This window comes from Lolium perenne, chromosome 6 (assembly GCF_019359855.2).
Source record: "Lolium perenne isolate Kyuss_39 chromosome 6, Kyuss_2.0, whole genome shotgun sequence".
Taxonomy (NCBI): domain Eukaryota; kingdom Viridiplantae; phylum Streptophyta; class Magnoliopsida; order Poales; family Poaceae; genus Lolium; species Lolium perenne.
Genome location: NC_067249.2, coordinates 22160132 through 22178996, shown reverse-complemented (window position 1 = coordinate 22178996; position 18865 = coordinate 22160132). Strand labels below are relative to the sequence as shown.

General features: G+C 47.3%; 3 protein-coding genes across 3 annotated transcripts; 2 read left to right on the top strand and 1 right to left on the bottom strand.

Moving 5' to 3' along the window:
- The first annotated feature begins 3466 nt into the window (after positions 1–3466).
- Positions 3467–6748, top strand: LOC127310694 (NADP-dependent D-sorbitol-6-phosphate dehydrogenase). Its single transcript, XM_051341344.2, has 6 exons — positions 3467–3711; positions 4093–4187; positions 4648–4765; positions 4876–5008; positions 6028–6247; positions 6352–6748. Exons 1-6 carry the CDS (start codon positions 3570–3572, stop codon positions 6580–6582), a joined length of 939 nt encoding a protein of 312 aa, XP_051197304.2. The 5' UTR covers positions 3467–3569; the 3' UTR covers positions 6583–6748.
- A 2441-nt stretch (positions 6749–9189) lies between these two features.
- Positions 9190–12527, top strand: LOC127308637 (uncharacterized). Its single transcript, XM_051339505.2, has 5 exons — positions 9190–10861; positions 10976–11126; positions 11234–11381; positions 11459–11704; positions 12083–12527. Exons 1-5 carry the CDS (start codon positions 9256–9258, stop codon positions 12344–12346), a joined length of 2415 nt encoding a protein of 804 aa, XP_051195465.1. The 5' UTR covers positions 9190–9255; the 3' UTR covers positions 12347–12527.
- A 1733-nt stretch (positions 12528–14260) lies between these two features.
- Positions 14261–17992, bottom strand: LOC127308638 (peroxisome biogenesis protein 16). Its single transcript, XM_051339506.2, has 8 exons — positions 17725–17992; positions 17318–17375; positions 15931–16129; positions 15504–15826; positions 15101–15366; positions 14944–15011; positions 14790–14851; positions 14261–14693 (listed from the first exon to the last, which is right to left on the bottom strand). The coding sequence occupies exons 1-8, from the start codon at positions 17791–17793 to the stop codon at positions 14632–14634; spliced, it is 1107 nt and encodes a 368-aa protein (XP_051195466.1). The 5' UTR covers positions 17794–17992; the 3' UTR covers positions 14261–14631.
- Between the last annotated feature and the right edge of the window lie 873 nt (positions 17993–18865).

The following is an 18865-nucleotide window of genomic DNA, read 5'->3' as shown; positions in this document are numbered from 1 at the left end:
CTATATGAGGAATTGGAATTGGGACATTTATGGTGTAATCATATGGTGGTGGCACCACATGATTACCCCTCGAATGTCCCTCAACCGGTGGAGCATCCTTCCCTTTTGATGAAGTGCCTCCATCCCCAAGCTCCTCCTCCTGAGGGACTTTGGCCTTTTCGGGGACAAAGTCAACAAGAGGAAATGTAGCCTTTGGTGGAGGGATGTCGGAACTTTCCTTAGGATCTACGGTGGGGTTTGGTTTTGGAGTAACCAACTCCACCATCATTGCTTTCATTTGGCTTAGGATGGATGACTACAACTTCTTGAGGTCATCCAACGTAGCCGTTGTGCTAGCGGTGTTAGATGGTGGAGGTAGTTGCTCACCGGGAAGGGTCACTCCCCAAGTATCTCTTTATCGGCCATTTCTTAGGCGGAAAAGCCCGAGCAAGAAAACCTTGCTCTGATACCAATTGAATGGTCGTAGGCGCGACTAGAAGGGGGTGAATAGGAGCTAACCAATTTTTATGTCTAATTTCAGTTTTATAGGCGGTGCGGAAGTAAAGGTGAAAGCTTTAGTGACTACAGTGAACCTAGGATGATGCTATGCAGTGCAACAAGTAAAGAAACCACAAAGGAGTATGAGAGAGGAGCGGGACAACCGGGGAACAAAGAGGAGACGCGATGTGTTTCCCGCAGTTCCTCCCACAAGAGGGAGTACGCCTGCGTTGAGGAGGTGTGGACCACGAAGGTCCAACAGCCACACAAGCCTCACTTTATTCCTTGAGAAAACCCCACGAAGGAGCTTTCCCTTCTCCACTAAGTAGCCGGTCGAGGCGGCGGTTCCTTCACAAGGTTGGGGCGAGCTGCACAACGACAGAGGCTCCCAACACCCTGTGGGGCTAGCACAACTCCAAGATAGCCTCCATATGAGCACATCTCCAAGGAGTCCCATAAGAGGAACTCTAACTGCAGGATCCACTAAGGACTAGGTGGTATTGGTGAAATCTCTCTTGGTAGAACTATAGATCGGGGTCTCCTCCACCAACCCTCAAAGTTTGAGCATGATTGATTGGATGGGGAGGGAGAACCTCAAGAAATAGAGCTCGGCAACAATGGAGGAGAGAGAAAGAGAAGACTTAGCTCGAGCTGGGGAAGAAGGCCCCCTTTAATAGGGGCCCTCAAATCCAACCGTTATGTGCAGTTCCCGCACGACCAATACTACCGCTCATGGGAGCGGTACTACCGCTCTAAGATTCAAATCAACCTTCAGAAGTGCCACGTGGGGCACAAGCGGTACTACCGCTTCCGGTACCGCTTAGGTACCGTAACGGTCCCAGAAGCTTACTGGATACCTTGTGGTACCACAACGGTACCAGAGCGGCTGTGCCGTATCGGTAGATACGGTACCTATGCGGTACCAAGGCGGTGGTACCGCTTGAGGTACCGTAAAGGTACCACACTACCTTCTGCAGAACTTTCCACGTGTCAGTGTCAGAGCGATAGCCATACCAGTACCAGAGGTGATAGAGGTACTACTGCAACTGGTACCGGTACTACCGGTCAAGCTGGAATTGCTTGTTCCTCTTTTCCTCTCCAATCACGTCGCCTCGCGACACAAACACAAAACCAGAAAATCTATCAACTAATCTTGAGTCTTCCAGTCCTGAGATGATCAGCGAGGCCACTGTGCACCTGCAAATCTTTTCAAAACAAACTATGCACACGGTGAAATACATTCGAGTGTTGTCAAGACACACAAAACACTTGCGGATAGATTTTGCTCTTTCAGGTCCCTTATGTTCTTCGAAGGCATATCGTACCTAAGAGGAGAGGGGAGAGGTGCACAATGGCTTGCACATATTAGGTATAGATTTAGGGCGAGTCTTTCACATGTGGTGTATGACGCTATGCCGCTCCTAAACTCGTCGCTCCTTCCATCCGCTAACCATGGGGCACAACAACAATATGCACTAGATCTGGCAGTAGCTTCTTAAATAAGCTCGTGTGGTTGTTGATTTGGGAGAGGCTAGAGGTGGTCTCCCATGGCTTCCTCGGCTGTCACGTAGGTGGAAGAGAAGCCATCTACGTGCTCATCCCAAACCTCTTCAGATCATCCTCATGCCAGAGGCCGGTCTCTGGCTTAGGATCGCGAGCAAGTGAAACTGCTACAAGAGGTGCATATTCTCATCGGTACGTTCTAGAGAAGCATCCAACATCCTCTGTCCCATCATTGACTATTCTGGCTAATGGGTGGAGCTACGAAAATTGGTGCCGACTCCTTATATGCCTCCTGGCCATGATGCCAAGTGGGAGAGAATTTGACAATGGCTTAGTGTTCGCATCTTCCGTTTCTAGTGAGAGGAAGGAGTGGAGTGGCAACCAAATCAACATCCCAAGTGGTAGTGTCCCGGATGGGCTAATTTTGGATCTAATTCATTGGAAGGAAGAAGAATGACCCGATTGTGCTCCTCAATGTGTGTTCAAGTTTTTTCTTCAAAGTTTTTGGACCATGTTGTAATTATATTCTCCTTTGGGGTCTTTTTGTGTGCTATACTGGACAAAAATATTAATATTGTTACTTCTAGGTCCTTACCGACACTTCTCTTGCTAAACTTATTTTTTCTAGACTCTTTGACATTGCCAAGAAGTTTTGGAATACTCCCCCAAAGATTTCATGAGAAAAACGGTTAAGGAAGTAAAGCTTGAAATCTTTGCCACCTAGTTGGACAAGTGCAAGAGGAAGCATTGATATTTCTCTATAGACCCATTGTCTTGAACAATGTCGAGATCAACCCGTTGTCTTGAACAATGCCGATAGCTGATCTCAGATAAAGAAGGAAATGGATAGTTGTACACTCTATACAAATCACAACTTTAGTGTAAACATGTACTATCCTCTTAGTAACTATTTCCCTATTCAATACTAGTTGTTGCTGATTTAGTACGAACTTCGGTAAACTAATAGTATAGAATAAAAAGGAGTAGTAAACACCGAAGTAACCACACATCTAATGTAGTTGAATCACACGATGACATTAAAAACATATTAAAAGTAAATTTTAAAACATGTAATATATGTAGTAAAGTAAAACACAATAGAATCACAAGATTATTTCTTATGGGATAAACATCAAACATGCACACATTAGTAAAACAGTTTCTAAAACAGCGTGTAACTACATGCTTCTAGCCTAAACTTACCTGCAGGTCTAGGCCTGAAGCTTTGCGGTCGATCTAGGAATAACAAGTTTCACACGACCGACGAATCCAAATCTCATACCTCAAGCACATCACGTGCTTCCTCCGTCCCACTGAAAGTATCTCAACCTTGTTAAAATTTAAATGTATATTTTAATAAAATTGAGACATTTTTAATGAGATGGAGGGAATCTTTTTGATTTGATAATTGTCATTTACTTTACAGATTTGCACAAAATTCATGTGTTCAGCTATCGACCACCAGTTCACCCACCGGAGTCCAACGGAACTCCAGATGCCACGGGCTGCTCACTGAACTCTACTGCGCTTTGCCGTCTTCTCTTCTTATCTCCTGTCTCCGACGAGCCCGCGCATCCGACCTGCGAGCGATGGCGGCGACGGCGCTGGCACTGAGCAGCGGGCACCAGATGCCGGCAGTGGGGCTCGGCGTCTGGCGGATGGACTCCCCCGCCATCCGCGGCCTCATCCACTCCGCCCTCCGCGCCGGCTACCGCCACTTCGACTGCGCCGGTACGCGCCCCTCCGTCCGCCAGCCCGCCCGCCCGCTTCCCCTTATCCGCCTCTTCGCATCTACGCCCGCCCGCCCGCCTGGATGGAATCGAATCGGATCGGATCCCCACGACTCATATCTTACAGTCCAATGACTCTAACCTAGGATATGCTTTGTGTGTGCGGGGCTGTGAAACTTCAATCTGATTTCCAAAAAAACCGTGTTCCTCATTGTCTAGTTTATGCGGTTTGAACTCGGTGACGAGCAGTAGATTTGCAAGGATTAATGAGGAAAGAATGTCTTGTTTTCGTTCAATAGTAATGGCTCTTAATTGACAGTGGTGTATTTGGGGAGTGTTGTGGCGATGATTTTCTAACTGGGCTCGCTTTCTGCTCTTGCAGCTGACTACCAAAACGAGGCTGAAGTTGGTGATGCACTTGCCGAGGCATTTGAAACTGGACTTGTCAAGAGGGAAGATCTTTTCATCACAACCAAGGTGCATATATGGACGGTTATTGTTCAGATAATAAAATACTGCTGTTTTCTTATGTTGGAAATGACGAGCCAGCTGCCACTTTGGGCAAGCACCTGAGTTTGTTAACAACAATGTACACCTGATTTGGGTCTCAACATTCATGTTAATGAAATGTTGTTAGATTTTCAGAAGTTGTTGGATTTTCCTAATTTTAGAATGGGATGGGCTTATGGCTGACGTGAGATGTGGTGAAATTGGACCCTGATGACATTCTCAGTATAGCTATGGTTGTTTTTATGTACACCTGATTTGGGTCTCAACATTCATGTGATGATAATCTTGAATCTGTTTTCCTCCCACATATATTATGTTTTTGAAACCTCCACATATGTTGTTATTGTCTATCACATTACTGGAATCTCCACATATGTTGTTATTGTCTATTTTGTTACTGAAATCTTCACATATCTTGTTATTGTAGTTGTGGAACTCAGATCACGGCCATGTGCTCGAAGCTTGTAAGGCCAGTCTGAAGAAGCTGCGGTTGGATTATCTTGATCTCTACCTTATTCACTTCCCAGTTGCTACTAAGCATACTGGTATGATCCTCGTCTTTATTTTACCTTGCATTGATGAAGACCATTTTGTGTTATGTTTCATTGTGTGACTCACTGAATTGATTGAGTATTTTAATTTCAATTTGTAATAGGCGTTGGCACAACTGCCAGTGCTCTTGGTGACGATGGTGTGCTTGATATTGATACCACAATCTCATTGGAGACAACATGGCATGCCATGGAAGATCTTGTTTCCAAGGGATTGGTTCGCAGCATTGGGATTAGGTAAAGCATGGCATGTTACATTGATTCTTCTACGTTTTGTTATTTTTAACACTTTTTGAATTTTGTGGTATTTGTTCCTTGATTCGTTTAGCCTGCCTTTTTTCTTACAGTTCATCATTTGTCAATTACTTGCTATTTTCCCTTTTGTTCCTAGCCGAAGCCACAGTTCAGTATATTTAGTATTGAACTGTCCAGCTTAATTGTTCCCTTAGTTTACTAGTACGTAAACTTGTTTCGTCTATATCCCTAAAAAAAACTTGTTTGGTCTATATCTCCTATCAACTGCATTTTTATAGTGATGTGGTGCTTCCTGATCTTTTCAATTGTTGGCTTATTTCTGCAAATTAGTTGATGTTCCTTGTTGCCCATAGTTTATCCCCTTCTCATTCTTATGCTGGGAACCTTCCAAGTCCTGCTGAACGTGAGTTGTCATAGATTCGTGTGGGTGACTCTATAGTCTATACTATGTATATTTATGTTTCAATATTTCGTATGTTCTTGCTTCATTCGTACAATTGTACAATCAACTCTTTCCTCTAGGTTACTGATAAATCTATGTAGGCCGATACTGTTAAATTTTAAATAGATTCCGGGTGGTTTTTACTGTTCCATCTTATCCAATCGAATACCTTACAATTTGTGTGTGCCAATATCAGGTAACTAGACCGAATGATGACATATGCTGGCACAAAGAATAAGATTGTCTTTCTATGTTTATTCTTCTGTATAGAGTCTTTGATTTGTCTCCTTGCAGTGTCCTTAGTGACGATTAGAATAATGATTCTACATATGGTATCCATGACATTTTGTTCTCTCTAAGTAGCCGCAACTTGGGAACTCTTCCGCAATGTCAGGTTTATAGACTACTGTGATGGCTGAGTGTTAATTTTGAACCTAATTACCAATATATCGCCTTTCGTAGTCCCGTTCTGTTGTCTCCACATCACGAGTTGATATTTCACGGCCTACCTCTGTAGGACTTTGTTTTCTTGAGCCTGACCCTTGAATTATTCATGCAGCAATTACGACATCTTCCTCACCAGAGACATCTTGGCGTATGCCAAGATAAAGCCTGCGGTCAACCAAATCGAGACACACCCTTACTTCCAGCGTGAATCTCTTGTGAAGTTCTGCCAGAAGCACGGGATCTGCGTCACTGCACACACACCCCTGGGCGGGTCCACTGCCAACACCGAGTGGTTTGGCTCCGTCTCGTGCCTCGACGATCCAGTCATCAAGGTCAGTATCACATTCCATTCCAGTATCTGCAAAAAAGAAAACTTGTGCAGGCCTGCGTGCGTGGTTATAATTTGTCAAACTGCTTTCCTGTACCGATGTTGCAGTCTCTGGCTGAGAAATATGGCAAGACGCCGGCGCAGCTCGTCCTCCGGTGGGGCCTCCAGAGGAACACGGTGGTGATCCCCAAGACCTCCAAGGTGGAGAGGCTGGAGGAGAACTTCGCGGTGTTTGACTTCAATATCTCCGGCGAGGACATGGAGAAGATCAAGGCCCTCGACCGCAACTACCGCACCAACCAGCCAGCCAAGTTCTGGGGCATCGACCTCTACGCTTGATCGATTCCACTGCATGAATCATGAGTTGCTTCCCGTGTAGCACTGGCAATAAAACGGGAAGTTTTCGTCATTAGCTGATACGAACTTGATTTGTAGATGATGTATTTGCAGAACAACGGTCAGTTCACCATTCTATTTGTGCCAATTCATATCCGGTTCGTTATCACCGTATCTTGAAAAAGAACCATATGCGGTTGAATTGCATTAACTAATGAAATCCTGGCAACGTATTGGTCACACAAATTAATTGTTCCTATATGGTGGAGTTCTTCATTATCTGAAGATAAATCATGTCTGGTTGAAGTTCATTCAACAACTTAGTTCTTGGTGCTTCATAGAACACACGTCCAGATGTTGGAACAAAATTGCCGGAAGATGATCACGTGGACAGAATTTATCACCACTAAGGTCCAAATATAATTTACTCAAATATGAAGTATTCAAAAAAGAGTAAACTGCATGGGCGGTCCTAATTCTTTTCGTCTACCTTCACTTTGGTCCCTATTCTATAAAATTGAACACCTAGGTCCTAAATCTTTCATAACTGATTCATGCGAGGTCCTAAATTGGTTTGACCCACGTTGACTAGCGCCACGTCGAAAATGGGTCCCGGCCAGACATGTATATTTGCGAAAAGGACCCTTAATTTTATTCCTTCCAAACCACATGTCCCTATGTACCAGCGATGGCGCGGGGCAGGGGCCAGTGGCCAGGGAGACCGCTCAAGGAGCCTGCTGTACTGGCCGGAGCTTGCTATGCGCCGCTCCTAGCTCGCCGCGGTCTGTCCCTCCTCCCAAGTTCGCACCGGCACGCACTCCCATGGTCACAACCGCCGGTCACACGCCACTCACGCATGCCCCTGGCTGACGCCACGCGCGCACGCCATGGCCGCCGTCAAAGCTCGCGCGAGCCCACCTCTGGTTGTGGCGGTCCTGGCTGTTGGCGCCGTTCGCACTTGCCCGCCCCTAACCGCTACCACCTGCACCAGGCCGCCGCCACAGCTCGTGCACGGACGCGTCTGGCCATCGAAGCAGGTCGAGCGGGCCCTCCTCTAGCTGACAGCGTCGTTCTCGCACGCCCGCTCGTCCTCATCTTGGCCGGCGCGTGTTGAAGATCTGAAGTGGGGACGAAAAAGGACCATGCTTTGAAAGAAATACAAAATAGTGAGCCTTTTTTGCAAAATTGCTAGTCTCCACTATCGACGTGGCAGTGGTCAAACGCCACACATACAGGTCAACATTGGTTAGAACGATTTAGGACCTTCGATGAATCACTTACAAAAGATTTAGGACCTAGACATTCAATTTTAAAGAAGAGGGACTAAAGTGAAGGGGCGAGAAAAGAATTGGGACCGCCAGTGCAGTTTACTCTATTCAAAATCTAAAGCATGAAATGCAAGTGGATTCATTTGTTTGTGGCGGGCTGGTATTTTCTTAGAGCATCCCCAGCCGTTGGGGCTCCCCAGGCCGAAATCCGGCGTTATTTAGCGCCGGATGGATGTAGTTTTTGGCCTGGGAAGGCCCATTTTTCCAGCCGCGAGCCCATGGACGCGCACCCACCGCGTGCATAGCGACGGCGCAGTCACCGGGAAGGGCAATCGTCGTAGTTCCCTCGACGCATTGAACCGTCGCGAAGTGGTCTGGAGAGCCGAAACGACTTGTTGGGAACGGTCGAAGTGGCCTCGATGCGAGAACCGCCGTAATGGAGCACGAACTCCGCGGAAGAGCAACCGCCGCTCTCTTCGTCGAGAGACCTACATATACGGTTTCCGACGCCATTCATCTGTTCTCTCGTCACCATCCTCCGTCAACCATGAGCGATCTCTCTTGGCCATCGGACACCGACAGCGAGGGGAAGCCGCCTGGATGGCGCCATTGGTGGGATAAAGCTGCATCGTCCAGCAGCGACGATTCCCCTCCGCCGGCCAGCGAGGACGAATGGGATGACGACGAGGAGGACGAGGAGGAGGACGAAGAGGCCAAGGAGCAGGCCGAGGAAGAGGCCGAGGAAAAGGAGGAGGAAGAGGCCGAGGAAAAGGAGGAGGACGACGAAGAGGCTGAGGACACTGACGAGGAGGAGGACTCAACTTCCTCCGACGAGGAGGTGACGAGCAGAAAGCGTCGCCGCCACGACGATGAGGCGGGGCCATGTAGGAAGAAGAAGTAGTTTAAGTTTGTTTTAAAGTTTTTATATGTAATTTTTATGTTTATTCGAATTATATTCGAAATATATATAATCTATCTATGTTGCACCACTTGAGAGTTCAAAGCTTTCGTTCGACGAGGGTATTGCCGTAGATCGTTCGACGAGGGTATTGCCGTAGATCGGGAAGACGAGGGTATTGCCGTACAAACCCAGGCCATTGTCGCCGACAAGTTGGGGCCACGCGCGCTTTCGTTTCGTCCGGACTCCCCGAGCGCTCCCCGGAGGGCGGGGATGGCGTGGGATCGCCGGATGAATTTAGGCCCAAATCCGGACGAAAACGAGGAACCGGAGGCGCGACTGGGCCGAATTACGCCGTCCGGATGGAAAAAACGCTGGCCGGGGGCCTGTTCGGGGGCACGAGTGGAGATACTCTTAGTCGCTTCAAGTCTCAGGCCTGAAGAGCAGCGGCGTCGTCGTCAACTCGTCATCGTCGTGTCAGTTCCCAATTCCAATCCAAAGCCCGCAGCCATGTCAGCGCCGACCAATCTCCCACCGCCGGCCGCCGCCGCCGCGCCGCCCCTCGCCGACCTTCTGGAGACCGCCACCTTCGCGCCCCCTGCGCCGGCGCCTCCGCCGCCCACCCCCACCGCCATCCTCTCCGCGTGGTCGAACCTCAGCACCGCCACTCCATCCTCCTCTTCTCCGTCCACCCTCGCCGCCCTCGAGACCCTCCACCTCCACCGCCGCTCGCTCCGCCTCAGCTCGGCGCACCTCGAGCAGCTCCTCCCGCTCCTCTCGCTCCACCCCCGCCTCGTCGCCCCGCTGCTCGCCACCGCCCCGCATCTCCTCACCTCCTCTTCGCTCCCCCTCTCCTCCCTCCCCCTCGCCCCTCGACTCCTCCTCCTCGGCGCGCTCTCCACCGCCAAGAGCTCCAAGACTTCCCCCATCAATTCCAGCTCAGGGACCCCCAGCAGGGGCAGTGACCACGATCCTGTTGTGGCTGTCAGCCGCATTCTGGAGGATTTGGAGCAGGGCGGCGAGAGCTGCGATGGTATTGATCACCTGGCGCTCGCTGGGATCGGTTACGCGCTGGCAAGTGCAGACGAGCTGCGCTTTCGGGGGATCATTGGCTCCCTGGTTAGGATTTGCGGGAGGGTCGGGAACCTAGGTGTTGGTATCAGGGTGCTTAAACTGGTGGAGTGGCTGGTCATGGGGTTCGTCGAGTCGAGGAGGATGCGCAAGGTTCAGGTTCTGTTGGAGATAGTCTCGCCGGAAAACTGCGAGAGCCAGGGCTACGTGCTGTTCCCGGTGGTGATGGCGGCCTGCGGTGCGCTGCGGGCGTTGAGGGTTTCTGCCGTGAGACTCCGGTTGGACTTTGATCCGAAGTTGAAGGAGGCGCCTGAACGGACCATCCGTTTCGCGGCTGAGAGGGCGAGTGAAGAAGGGAGGAATGGTGGTGGTGGTGATCTTCGCCGTGTCCTTCTTCAGTGTATCGCATTGGGCTTGACACGGTGTGGGCAGGTAGCGTATCATGAGTCGGTGTTCAAGTGTGTTTCCATGGCACTGCTGGAGGAGCTCCTCCCTCTGCCACACCTGCTTAGGATGTCAATTAAGAGCCCAGATGGAACTTCTGCTGAGCTTCTCAAGGATCAGGTTAAGCAACACCAGGATAGTATCCTTTTCAGCGAGGCAGGACCGGTGACAGGGGTGCTGTGCAGTCAGTATTCGTTTGCTGATCAGAAGGCTAAAGACTATGTCGAAACTAGCGTATGTGAATATGCGCAGGAGCTGTATCATCATCTTCGTGCAGCAGTGTTGCTGCACCAGGCGAAGCGGAAGGATTTGCTCGGAGAGATCGATAAGATTGCCGATGCAGTATTTTTTATGATTGTGGTGTTTGCAGCAGAGGTCACAAAGCACAGGCTGGATGCAAACTCCTCAGGGGGGTTCCAGCCAGAGGTTGCTGTTAGGATCTTGGTCGCATTCTCTTGTGTGGAACATCTGAGACGCGTGCGTCTTCCTGAGTACACTGAAGCGATCCAGCGTGCTGTCATTGTGAATCAGGAGAATGCGGCGGCCACTGCTTTGTTCGTTGAGTCAATGCCTTCATGTTCTGAGTTGACAAGGAAACCAGGTTATTTTAATGCCATTCTTTCCTAATCTCCTTGTGGCGTTATGAAAATTCCTCATTTGATTGCTTGGATGTACTTGCAACTGTTGATTAAAATAGATCTTTGGTATATTGTAGATTTACTAACCATGGATGAAACAAGATATACCTGTTACATGGATGAGGTCCAGACATCACGCATATTGTTTTATCTGCGAGTTATGCCTACTTGTATTTCCCTCATTCCAGCTCACATAATTCGGGATAAAGTAGCTCCGGTCATGTTCCTGTATCCTTTACAGACAACTCTACTATTTATGTCTTGTTATTTGTTTTTATTATTTGGTTATCTTAATATTTAATATACAAAATTGTCCCCTTAATACAAAATATCAGATATATACAACACTCGAACGAAAAAGTAACACGTGCTGCACACTCGGTGATGGTATCATTCCTGTCATCTGGCACTGAGGCTGACCAGGATGATCGAGAAGCTTTGAAAGAGCAACTTGCCTTTGACTATATTGGGAGATCTCTGGAGGTAGTTTAATTGGTACCATTCTTCAAATCTTCTGTTCCTGAACACTCACATTTTTTTCTACTTTTCTCATTTAATAGGTTTACCCTGGGGTAACCCCATTCGAAGGATTAGCGTCAGGAGTTGTAGCACTTGTTCGGCACCTTCCTGCAAAGAGCCCTGCCATTCTTTTCTGTGTCCATAGTCTTGTTGTGAAAGCTAAAGATCTTTGCAGTACTGCAATGGTTGAGGACAGATCCTTATGGAGATCATGGGAAGAGAGCACAGAACCTTGTAAGAAAATGTCAGACTTGTTGCTGCGGCTCATCTTCCTTGTCGATATTCAGGTAAGATGAGATCATAGCGTTTGTATTTTCTGATGGTGTGTAGAGCAGTAACTTTTCTGAAATATGAGTAGGTGGTTATTTCTTTTATGACATTCAGAAAAATTGCTAATCAATTTTCGAGTGCAATTTTTTCCTTGCCACAGAATAGTGGAAAATTCGAAACACAAAACAACCTTTCTCCCATAGCACTATCATGCTGAGTATTTTCATGTGCTGACTTAATTGCTGTAAAGATATATCTTGGACCATTTGTGGTTGATGTTTGATAACAACAGGTCACATAACTCCATGATTTCTTACCAAGTTTGCCGCACTGCTACATGTAGTAAGTCTTTGCAGATACTATTCCTGAAACACCCTTTTATTTCCTTTCTGCAGTCATTCTCTTATCTGCTCAAGGAGCTGGCAGAATTTGTCACTTGGCTACCAAAGGAAGGCCAGGATGTGCTCCTCGATGACATGCATGCCAGTGTTGCAGATTCTGATGATGTTATACGGAAGCCCGTGCTTGTGTCGTGGTTGCAGTCCCTATCTTATTTAAGCTCTCAAGCTAATATTCGTGAATCTCGCAATAACGCGAAGAATGCTCGTTCTACAGGCGGAGTTGAGCTGAGCCTGAACAGAACTGTTGCACGTCTGTGATATTTTGTTTTAGGGGAAAACAGTAGGCGAATTATGTGCTGTTAATTTTGTATGTAAAGATTTGTACAGGAAAGGTCAAAAGCAAGTTACAGGAAGCTATCCAGCCAGCTCCCTAGCTCAGAATAAGCATTTCTTCTGGCTCTATTGAATACTACGGAGTACGTGTCACCTCTTCCATCAATATTTTAGGACAACGGTAGACTGGCTGCGATCGTTTGAGGATGTGGTCATTTTTCTACATCTCCAAATCCAATCACTCCTGTGATATTACATTGCTCATACTTGTTGAGCTGGATCATACTTGTACGTGTAGATAGGTGCATGTTGCAAGTATAATACTGCCTTTTTCATCTTTAGGATTCGTTTATTCATATGATAGGAAAGTCATATGAATAGGAAAGCATAGGATTAGAATATCATACCTACTTGAATCCTATGAAAACATGAAGTGTGTTTAATGTCGCAAAGAAGTTTTGAGATATGACTTAATGTTCTTTTTTTCTGTAGGATTTACACTATAAAATTTCTATAGAATTAATTTTTATAGGATATGTTCCTATGCAATTTGTGTAGGAAATTTTCTTATATGATCTAAATGCTACACGATTCCTATGCAAATCCTATAAAAGAGGCATTAAATCATCCATTCTGCGTATGTACTTATCTAATTCAACATTTTGAGGATACGAGCTGGGATTCTGGATCTTGCAAATTTCACAAACATATAAGAATTATTGCTATAAAGCATCACAGGCTGGGCTTCCAACTTTGCTTTCCTCTTCCCCTCTCCTTGCTACAGTGCCCGTGAGAGGCGAACAGAGAAGCCAGGTTTCTCTCATCTCTCCGCCGGCCAGACCGTCGGTTCCCTCCCTTTCCGTCGGCTGCTTCGGCGACGGGAGAGTGGGGGAACCGCGGATCTGTGTGTCCGGCATGTAGATAGTAGGGTTATGGGTCTGCAGGCAACGTTGTGGTGGCGGAGGCAACACCGGGAGGAATAAAGAAGCCTCCCCACCGTGGTGACGCTCTCCTTGGCGCCGTCGGAGAGCTGGAGGCCGTGTGTGTCCATTGATCAGGCGGATCCATGGGACTAGGGTTCGGGGGGTTGGCGCGGCGGCGGCGCCAACTCCCTTGTGGATTTTGTCCTTCGGCTTCGTCGTTGTGGCTGTGTTCACTCCAACGTTGCCATGGAGCTTGGGAGGAGCTGTATAGGAGTCAAGCTAGCATCAAGTGCCGATACACTCCAGGGGCTAGTGCCACCGACGCGGGCTTCATGGGTACGGATGGGCGATGTTGCGGTTTTCCATCGACTCTGTCGATTGGCTCCGGTGGCGTCGCGACTCGGACAAGCTCGGGGCTCTCCCCGGCCGATGTTCCCCAAACAAGGCAACTCCGCCGTGCTCGGCGGGTGCGGTTAGAGGTCCACAAAGCAACGGTGACTGTGAGGGTGCTTCTCCGAGTCTTGGTTTGCTGGATTCATCTCCTTCCCCTTCAGCGTCCTCGACGGCGGCGGTTGCAGGAGATGCTCGTTGGCATTCTGCACAAAGATCTCTAGGGCCTCTTTGTATTTTTTCTATTTTTGTGAGGTCTTTTATGCAAAGTGTTAGAACAGCTGGTGTTCTGGAGTGTTTGTTTCCACGTTGTAATCGGATGCTAGTATAAATGGACACGTGGTAACTTCTAAAAAAAACATATAAGAATTACAATGGCAATTCGAAAGTTTAACCATTCACAATCTCTGAATCTGAAGAGCCTTATGGACATCCCCAACCAAAGCATGATCCAACCTAACCCAAATACCCTTCTGAGTTGACATTGAGCATAATATGGGACAGTCATCACCAACAGAAGGAATTCAGTTCAGTCCTTTCCAGTAAATGATCCAACAGTAGACCAATGTGATAGCATACAGCGAGGTAGAATAACATCAATTAGCATCACAAAGTATGAGTTTCCTTGAAGAATTTATCATGGTTTTCCACTTCTTTTTGGTACATACATGGTATCACTGCATGTCTATCCGTACGTAGCATTACACTGATATACTACTATATAGTAAAGCTTCCGAGCTGCCCCCACAGGAGAGGTTATGTTGCTGCAACTTAGCAGCCAATGTCTTGAGAAGACAATTGCCAGATCTGGCCAGGAAATTGCAATGCACAGACAGGGTTCGACTGAAATCCTCATCTACAAAAACAAACAAAACCCACCAACCAGCAAAGGTCCACCATGGCAAATCAGCGACGAAGCTCTCCGGCGAAGGCTGGTACACACTTAAACCAATTCCTTTATGAGCCTGATGTGTACGTATACCGCGACTGAGCCCCCTCCACCAGCTCGACAAGTTTACCTGCAATAAATTGAGCATGCAAAGCTTATTACAGAATGCTGCCTCTCTAAGTTTCCGTAGGACTGAAATGCCCAGATATGGAGAATGTTTACATACCTATGAGGAAACCAACCAACGGCACTGGATTCAGCACTTTCTCAGCTTTCTCGAGGTGGCGCCTGTTAGGATTCTCAAGTGTAAGCATGGGCATAAAAGGGAAAATCAAATCAAGAGTCGGCACATTATCATATCAGGGTGTAATGTTGGTTACTTGGTGTAGTTGGCGAAGAATGGATCTCTCATGACGTAAAGGGCCCACATCATCTTTCGCCTTTTCAACTGATGGAATTGATCCAAAGAAAAACAGCCTGTTCAGCAACAGAGAACCAGACAAAAAATAAACAATTATAGAACCGAAACCATCTCACCTCATCCCTCTCAGCAGATGAGAGATGATGAACTTTCCCGGCTCTATGATTTAGATCTGTTGCATGTGAGTGAATGCCAAGGCTTGTGATCTCCACAGCTAATGACACTAACCACGGGGTCCAAGATTTGATTCCAAACTTCCTGATCATAAGGACGTAGACAAGTGGTCTGAATATGTGGACGGCTTCCCCCAACATGAATAGGCGCCCAGAAACCCCTTTAGAAGACCAAATAGTTGCCAAAGTTGGCTTCTCAACTTCCATCACTGAACAGCGCATAACATATAAGTCAGTGTAGAAGGAAGTATAATCCCATAAGTAAACTAATGGAATGCTTATGACAAACAATAGAATGCTTATGGCAATGTGAGAACTAAAATAGTTTTATGTAAAAAAAAGTTACCAGGTAGAACAGGAGTAGGTTGGAGTCTGGTCATCCACATGGGATCTGACATCATCTTTGCATTCTGGCCAAACTTGTTCAAAGCAGCTACTGCTCTTCCCTCGAGACTCTTAGATATAAATCCAGGTTTTCCATCCAGACCATTCGACCCTATCTCATGGCCATTTTGGGCATGTCCATTCATCGGATAGATGACTGGCACTCCGTTACTTTTGACTCCATGATTGTCTGCAACAATATCCTCCTCTTCATTTTCCACCTCCCCTCCTTGTAAGAGCATCCTGTAGCCACTCTCCCTGAAAGCAGCTAATCTGACACATGCTCTGAAATGTTGCAGAATATTTGTCATTTGTCTGAACCAAGCTAGAAATGCATCGCAGTATCAGATATGCAACCCAGAAAAAGAATGCATAAGTGATTGTCTTACTTCACTGCCTCTGTAACAGCCAGGAAGCCCCACTTGCGATCATCTCCAACAAAGTGCTGGGCAGCAACCTCGACAACTGCCTCCGCATCTTTGAGTATAGATACAACAAGAGGCCATGGGATAGATTGCTCCTGACCATCGTTTGGCGTCTCAATTATATGCTGGTTGACAGAACTTACAATGCCAAGAAGTGCATATACTGTTCAGAAAAAGCAAAGACACATTAATGTCAAATTATCAAGCTCATAGCTCTCAACAGCTTCTTATACAATAAAAGCAAACAAGTATATTATAGAAGTCATCTTCCTATCTTAGTGTATACACGCTTACTTACTCAGCAAATGGTTTTGCTTCTCATGTGACCTTGGAAAGATTATAGCTAGTTAACGGGCTAAGCTAAATGTTAATTTTCAGATTAGTAATACAGTAACTTGCTAGGTAAGTAGCCAGGTTCAGGAGTAACGAGCAAATATGCTTCGGCATAATACATTATACACCGGTGTAAATACATTTTCACTAGATAATTACGTACAAATAATGAGATCATTTTACAAGGTTGAGGGAAATGGTATATATGGTCAAGGTCGCAAAGGACAATCTTCTCAATTTTTGACCAAACAATGGGGTGCACCCCACATCCGCAAAATTATACACTGGAAACTTCTGATAATCTCCTATTACAAGTATGGTGCAGAAGTTTTTAGCCAACTGCGCCACTTGATGACGAAAAAGAATTTCTACATCATGTTTCATCACTTATTGCTAAAGCCATCTCAGGAAGTTGCATCTGGGATGCACAAAATGATCAGAAAGCTGACAGTAATGAATAATATTTTTTTATCATAATACCTCAAAAAGCTAACCTAATACGGGTTTTTAACAGTTTTCGATAACTACAAATGTGTACTGGGTGTATGAAACAGATTATCTCGACTCCGAAAATTGTAATGATCACATTCCACTCCTGAATCACAAAAGGCTCATGGTAACGTCCATCCACACATGCCTTTACATCTCACATTTAGAATTTCACATTTTAGCCTATCACAAGTCAGTACCTTTACATCATGGTGCATTATACTTTCTAGCAGTTCAAAATATATTCATTTCAGCAAACCGTTATCTACAGACCATATTTTTTCTCTGACAAACACACAATAGACACTTGAGCATTCACATTTACGAACCATTAGACACTTCAACATTCACGGTTGCTAACCATGAGACACTTCAATTCAGTACTTCTCATTTCTCAAAGGACAAACACCCAAAATTGCAAACACCATGAGCCGTAAGTAAACATATAAACTGGTGACACAAGATTCAGATGAAAAAGATCGGGTGGTGGAACTAAATGCTGCTACACATATTGAAGGAGTGACGGCACCTGCTTCCGGCGCGATCTCGGAGTTGCCAAAGCGCTCGGGGAGTATCCAGGTCACACCCTGCAAGGATTTCAAGCAAACATAAGCAAACTCACAGCCCAGTTTCTTGCGACCGGAATTCACGATCCTAAGGACTCTACATAGCAGAACCAAATTGGAATTCGATATAGTTAATACTGCGGAATCAATCCCCTTTTGTGGTCTGCAGGGACCCAGGAAGCAGCCGAACCACACGAATTTGCGCAACACCAGGCGATCAGCCCTACCCAATCGACAAATCATACGATTGAAGTATCGACCAACCACGCGGATTAGGGATCAGGAGCTCCCGTGGACCGCAGGAAGCGATTGCGCGCGCGTGACTGAAGGAGGAGAAGAAGCTGGTCGGGGGTACGGGTTAGGAGGTTACGTTGGCGAGCGACTCGAGGGAGCGGACGAGGTCCCGGTTCTTCCGCACCCAGAGCTTGTAGGCGTCCATGGCCACGGCGACGACCGCCGCCTCCTGGAGGAGCTAGGCGAAGAAGAAGATGACGACAGTACCGCACTAGCTCGCGAGAGACCGCGTGCGGGCGTGAGGAGCCGTCTGATCGGCGGCGGACGGCGGCGGTGAATCGCGGTGGCCGGCCCCGGCGACCGGTGTGGGGATTTATTTCGGTTTCTGGCTCCGCCGCTCTGCTGTCTAGGTAGAGGTATATACCCGCCAGCAACCCAACTGGTGGGACCCGCAGTCAGTGAGCGTTGTTCTTCTTGTATAGGAATATTTATTTACCAAATTAATTGTCGTAGATTTATTTAGATTCGTACTATTTGTACACTAAAACGTGTTTAGATATATAACTATCTTACCAAATGTGCAACAAGTAATTTACGACCGATGGAGTCTTATTTGGTACGAAAAATGAGTTGAAGTATATTTAAACGTGACTTCCAAACCTTTGGATTCATGGGAAGAATGTCAGATATAATAATGCTGTGAAGTGAAGTGTGAATCCACAAAACTTTGACCAAAAGCTTGCATGCTCGATGGAGAATTTCGTTTCCCGTGTAAGACCTTGGACCTTACTCTATTTAAATTAGACTGATTAAAGTTGAATTATCATTTGCATTAGTGTTCTTTCCTAATTCAAAGTTCTGTTGTTACGAACAGAGCATTTTGGCAGTGCTGCTGTGGCAAAAACTCACTAGACCCCTCTCCCCTGGTCGTCCCCCGCGGCGGCCGAAGGGGAGAAACCCTAGCCCCGCCTTCCCGCTCCCCCTTCTCCCCTCCCTCCCCTGCCGCCGCCAGCATGTGCCGCCGGGCAAAGCCCGCGCGGGACGGCTCTGCTTCATGGCGGCGGTGCAACTAGGCGGAGTTCGGCGGGGCATGGCGCGGCGGCGGCCGGCGAGCCGCGTCAGGGGCGTCCTCTCGCACATGGAGGCGGCAGTGGTCGGTGCGCCGCCGCGTGGTGGCCGTGGTTGGGCCTGGCGGCCGGGCTCGATCTGGGCCTGTGTGGGCCGGCGCGGGCCACGGTTTCGGGGCGTGGTGGCGGCGCGTGGAGCCCCGTCTCCGG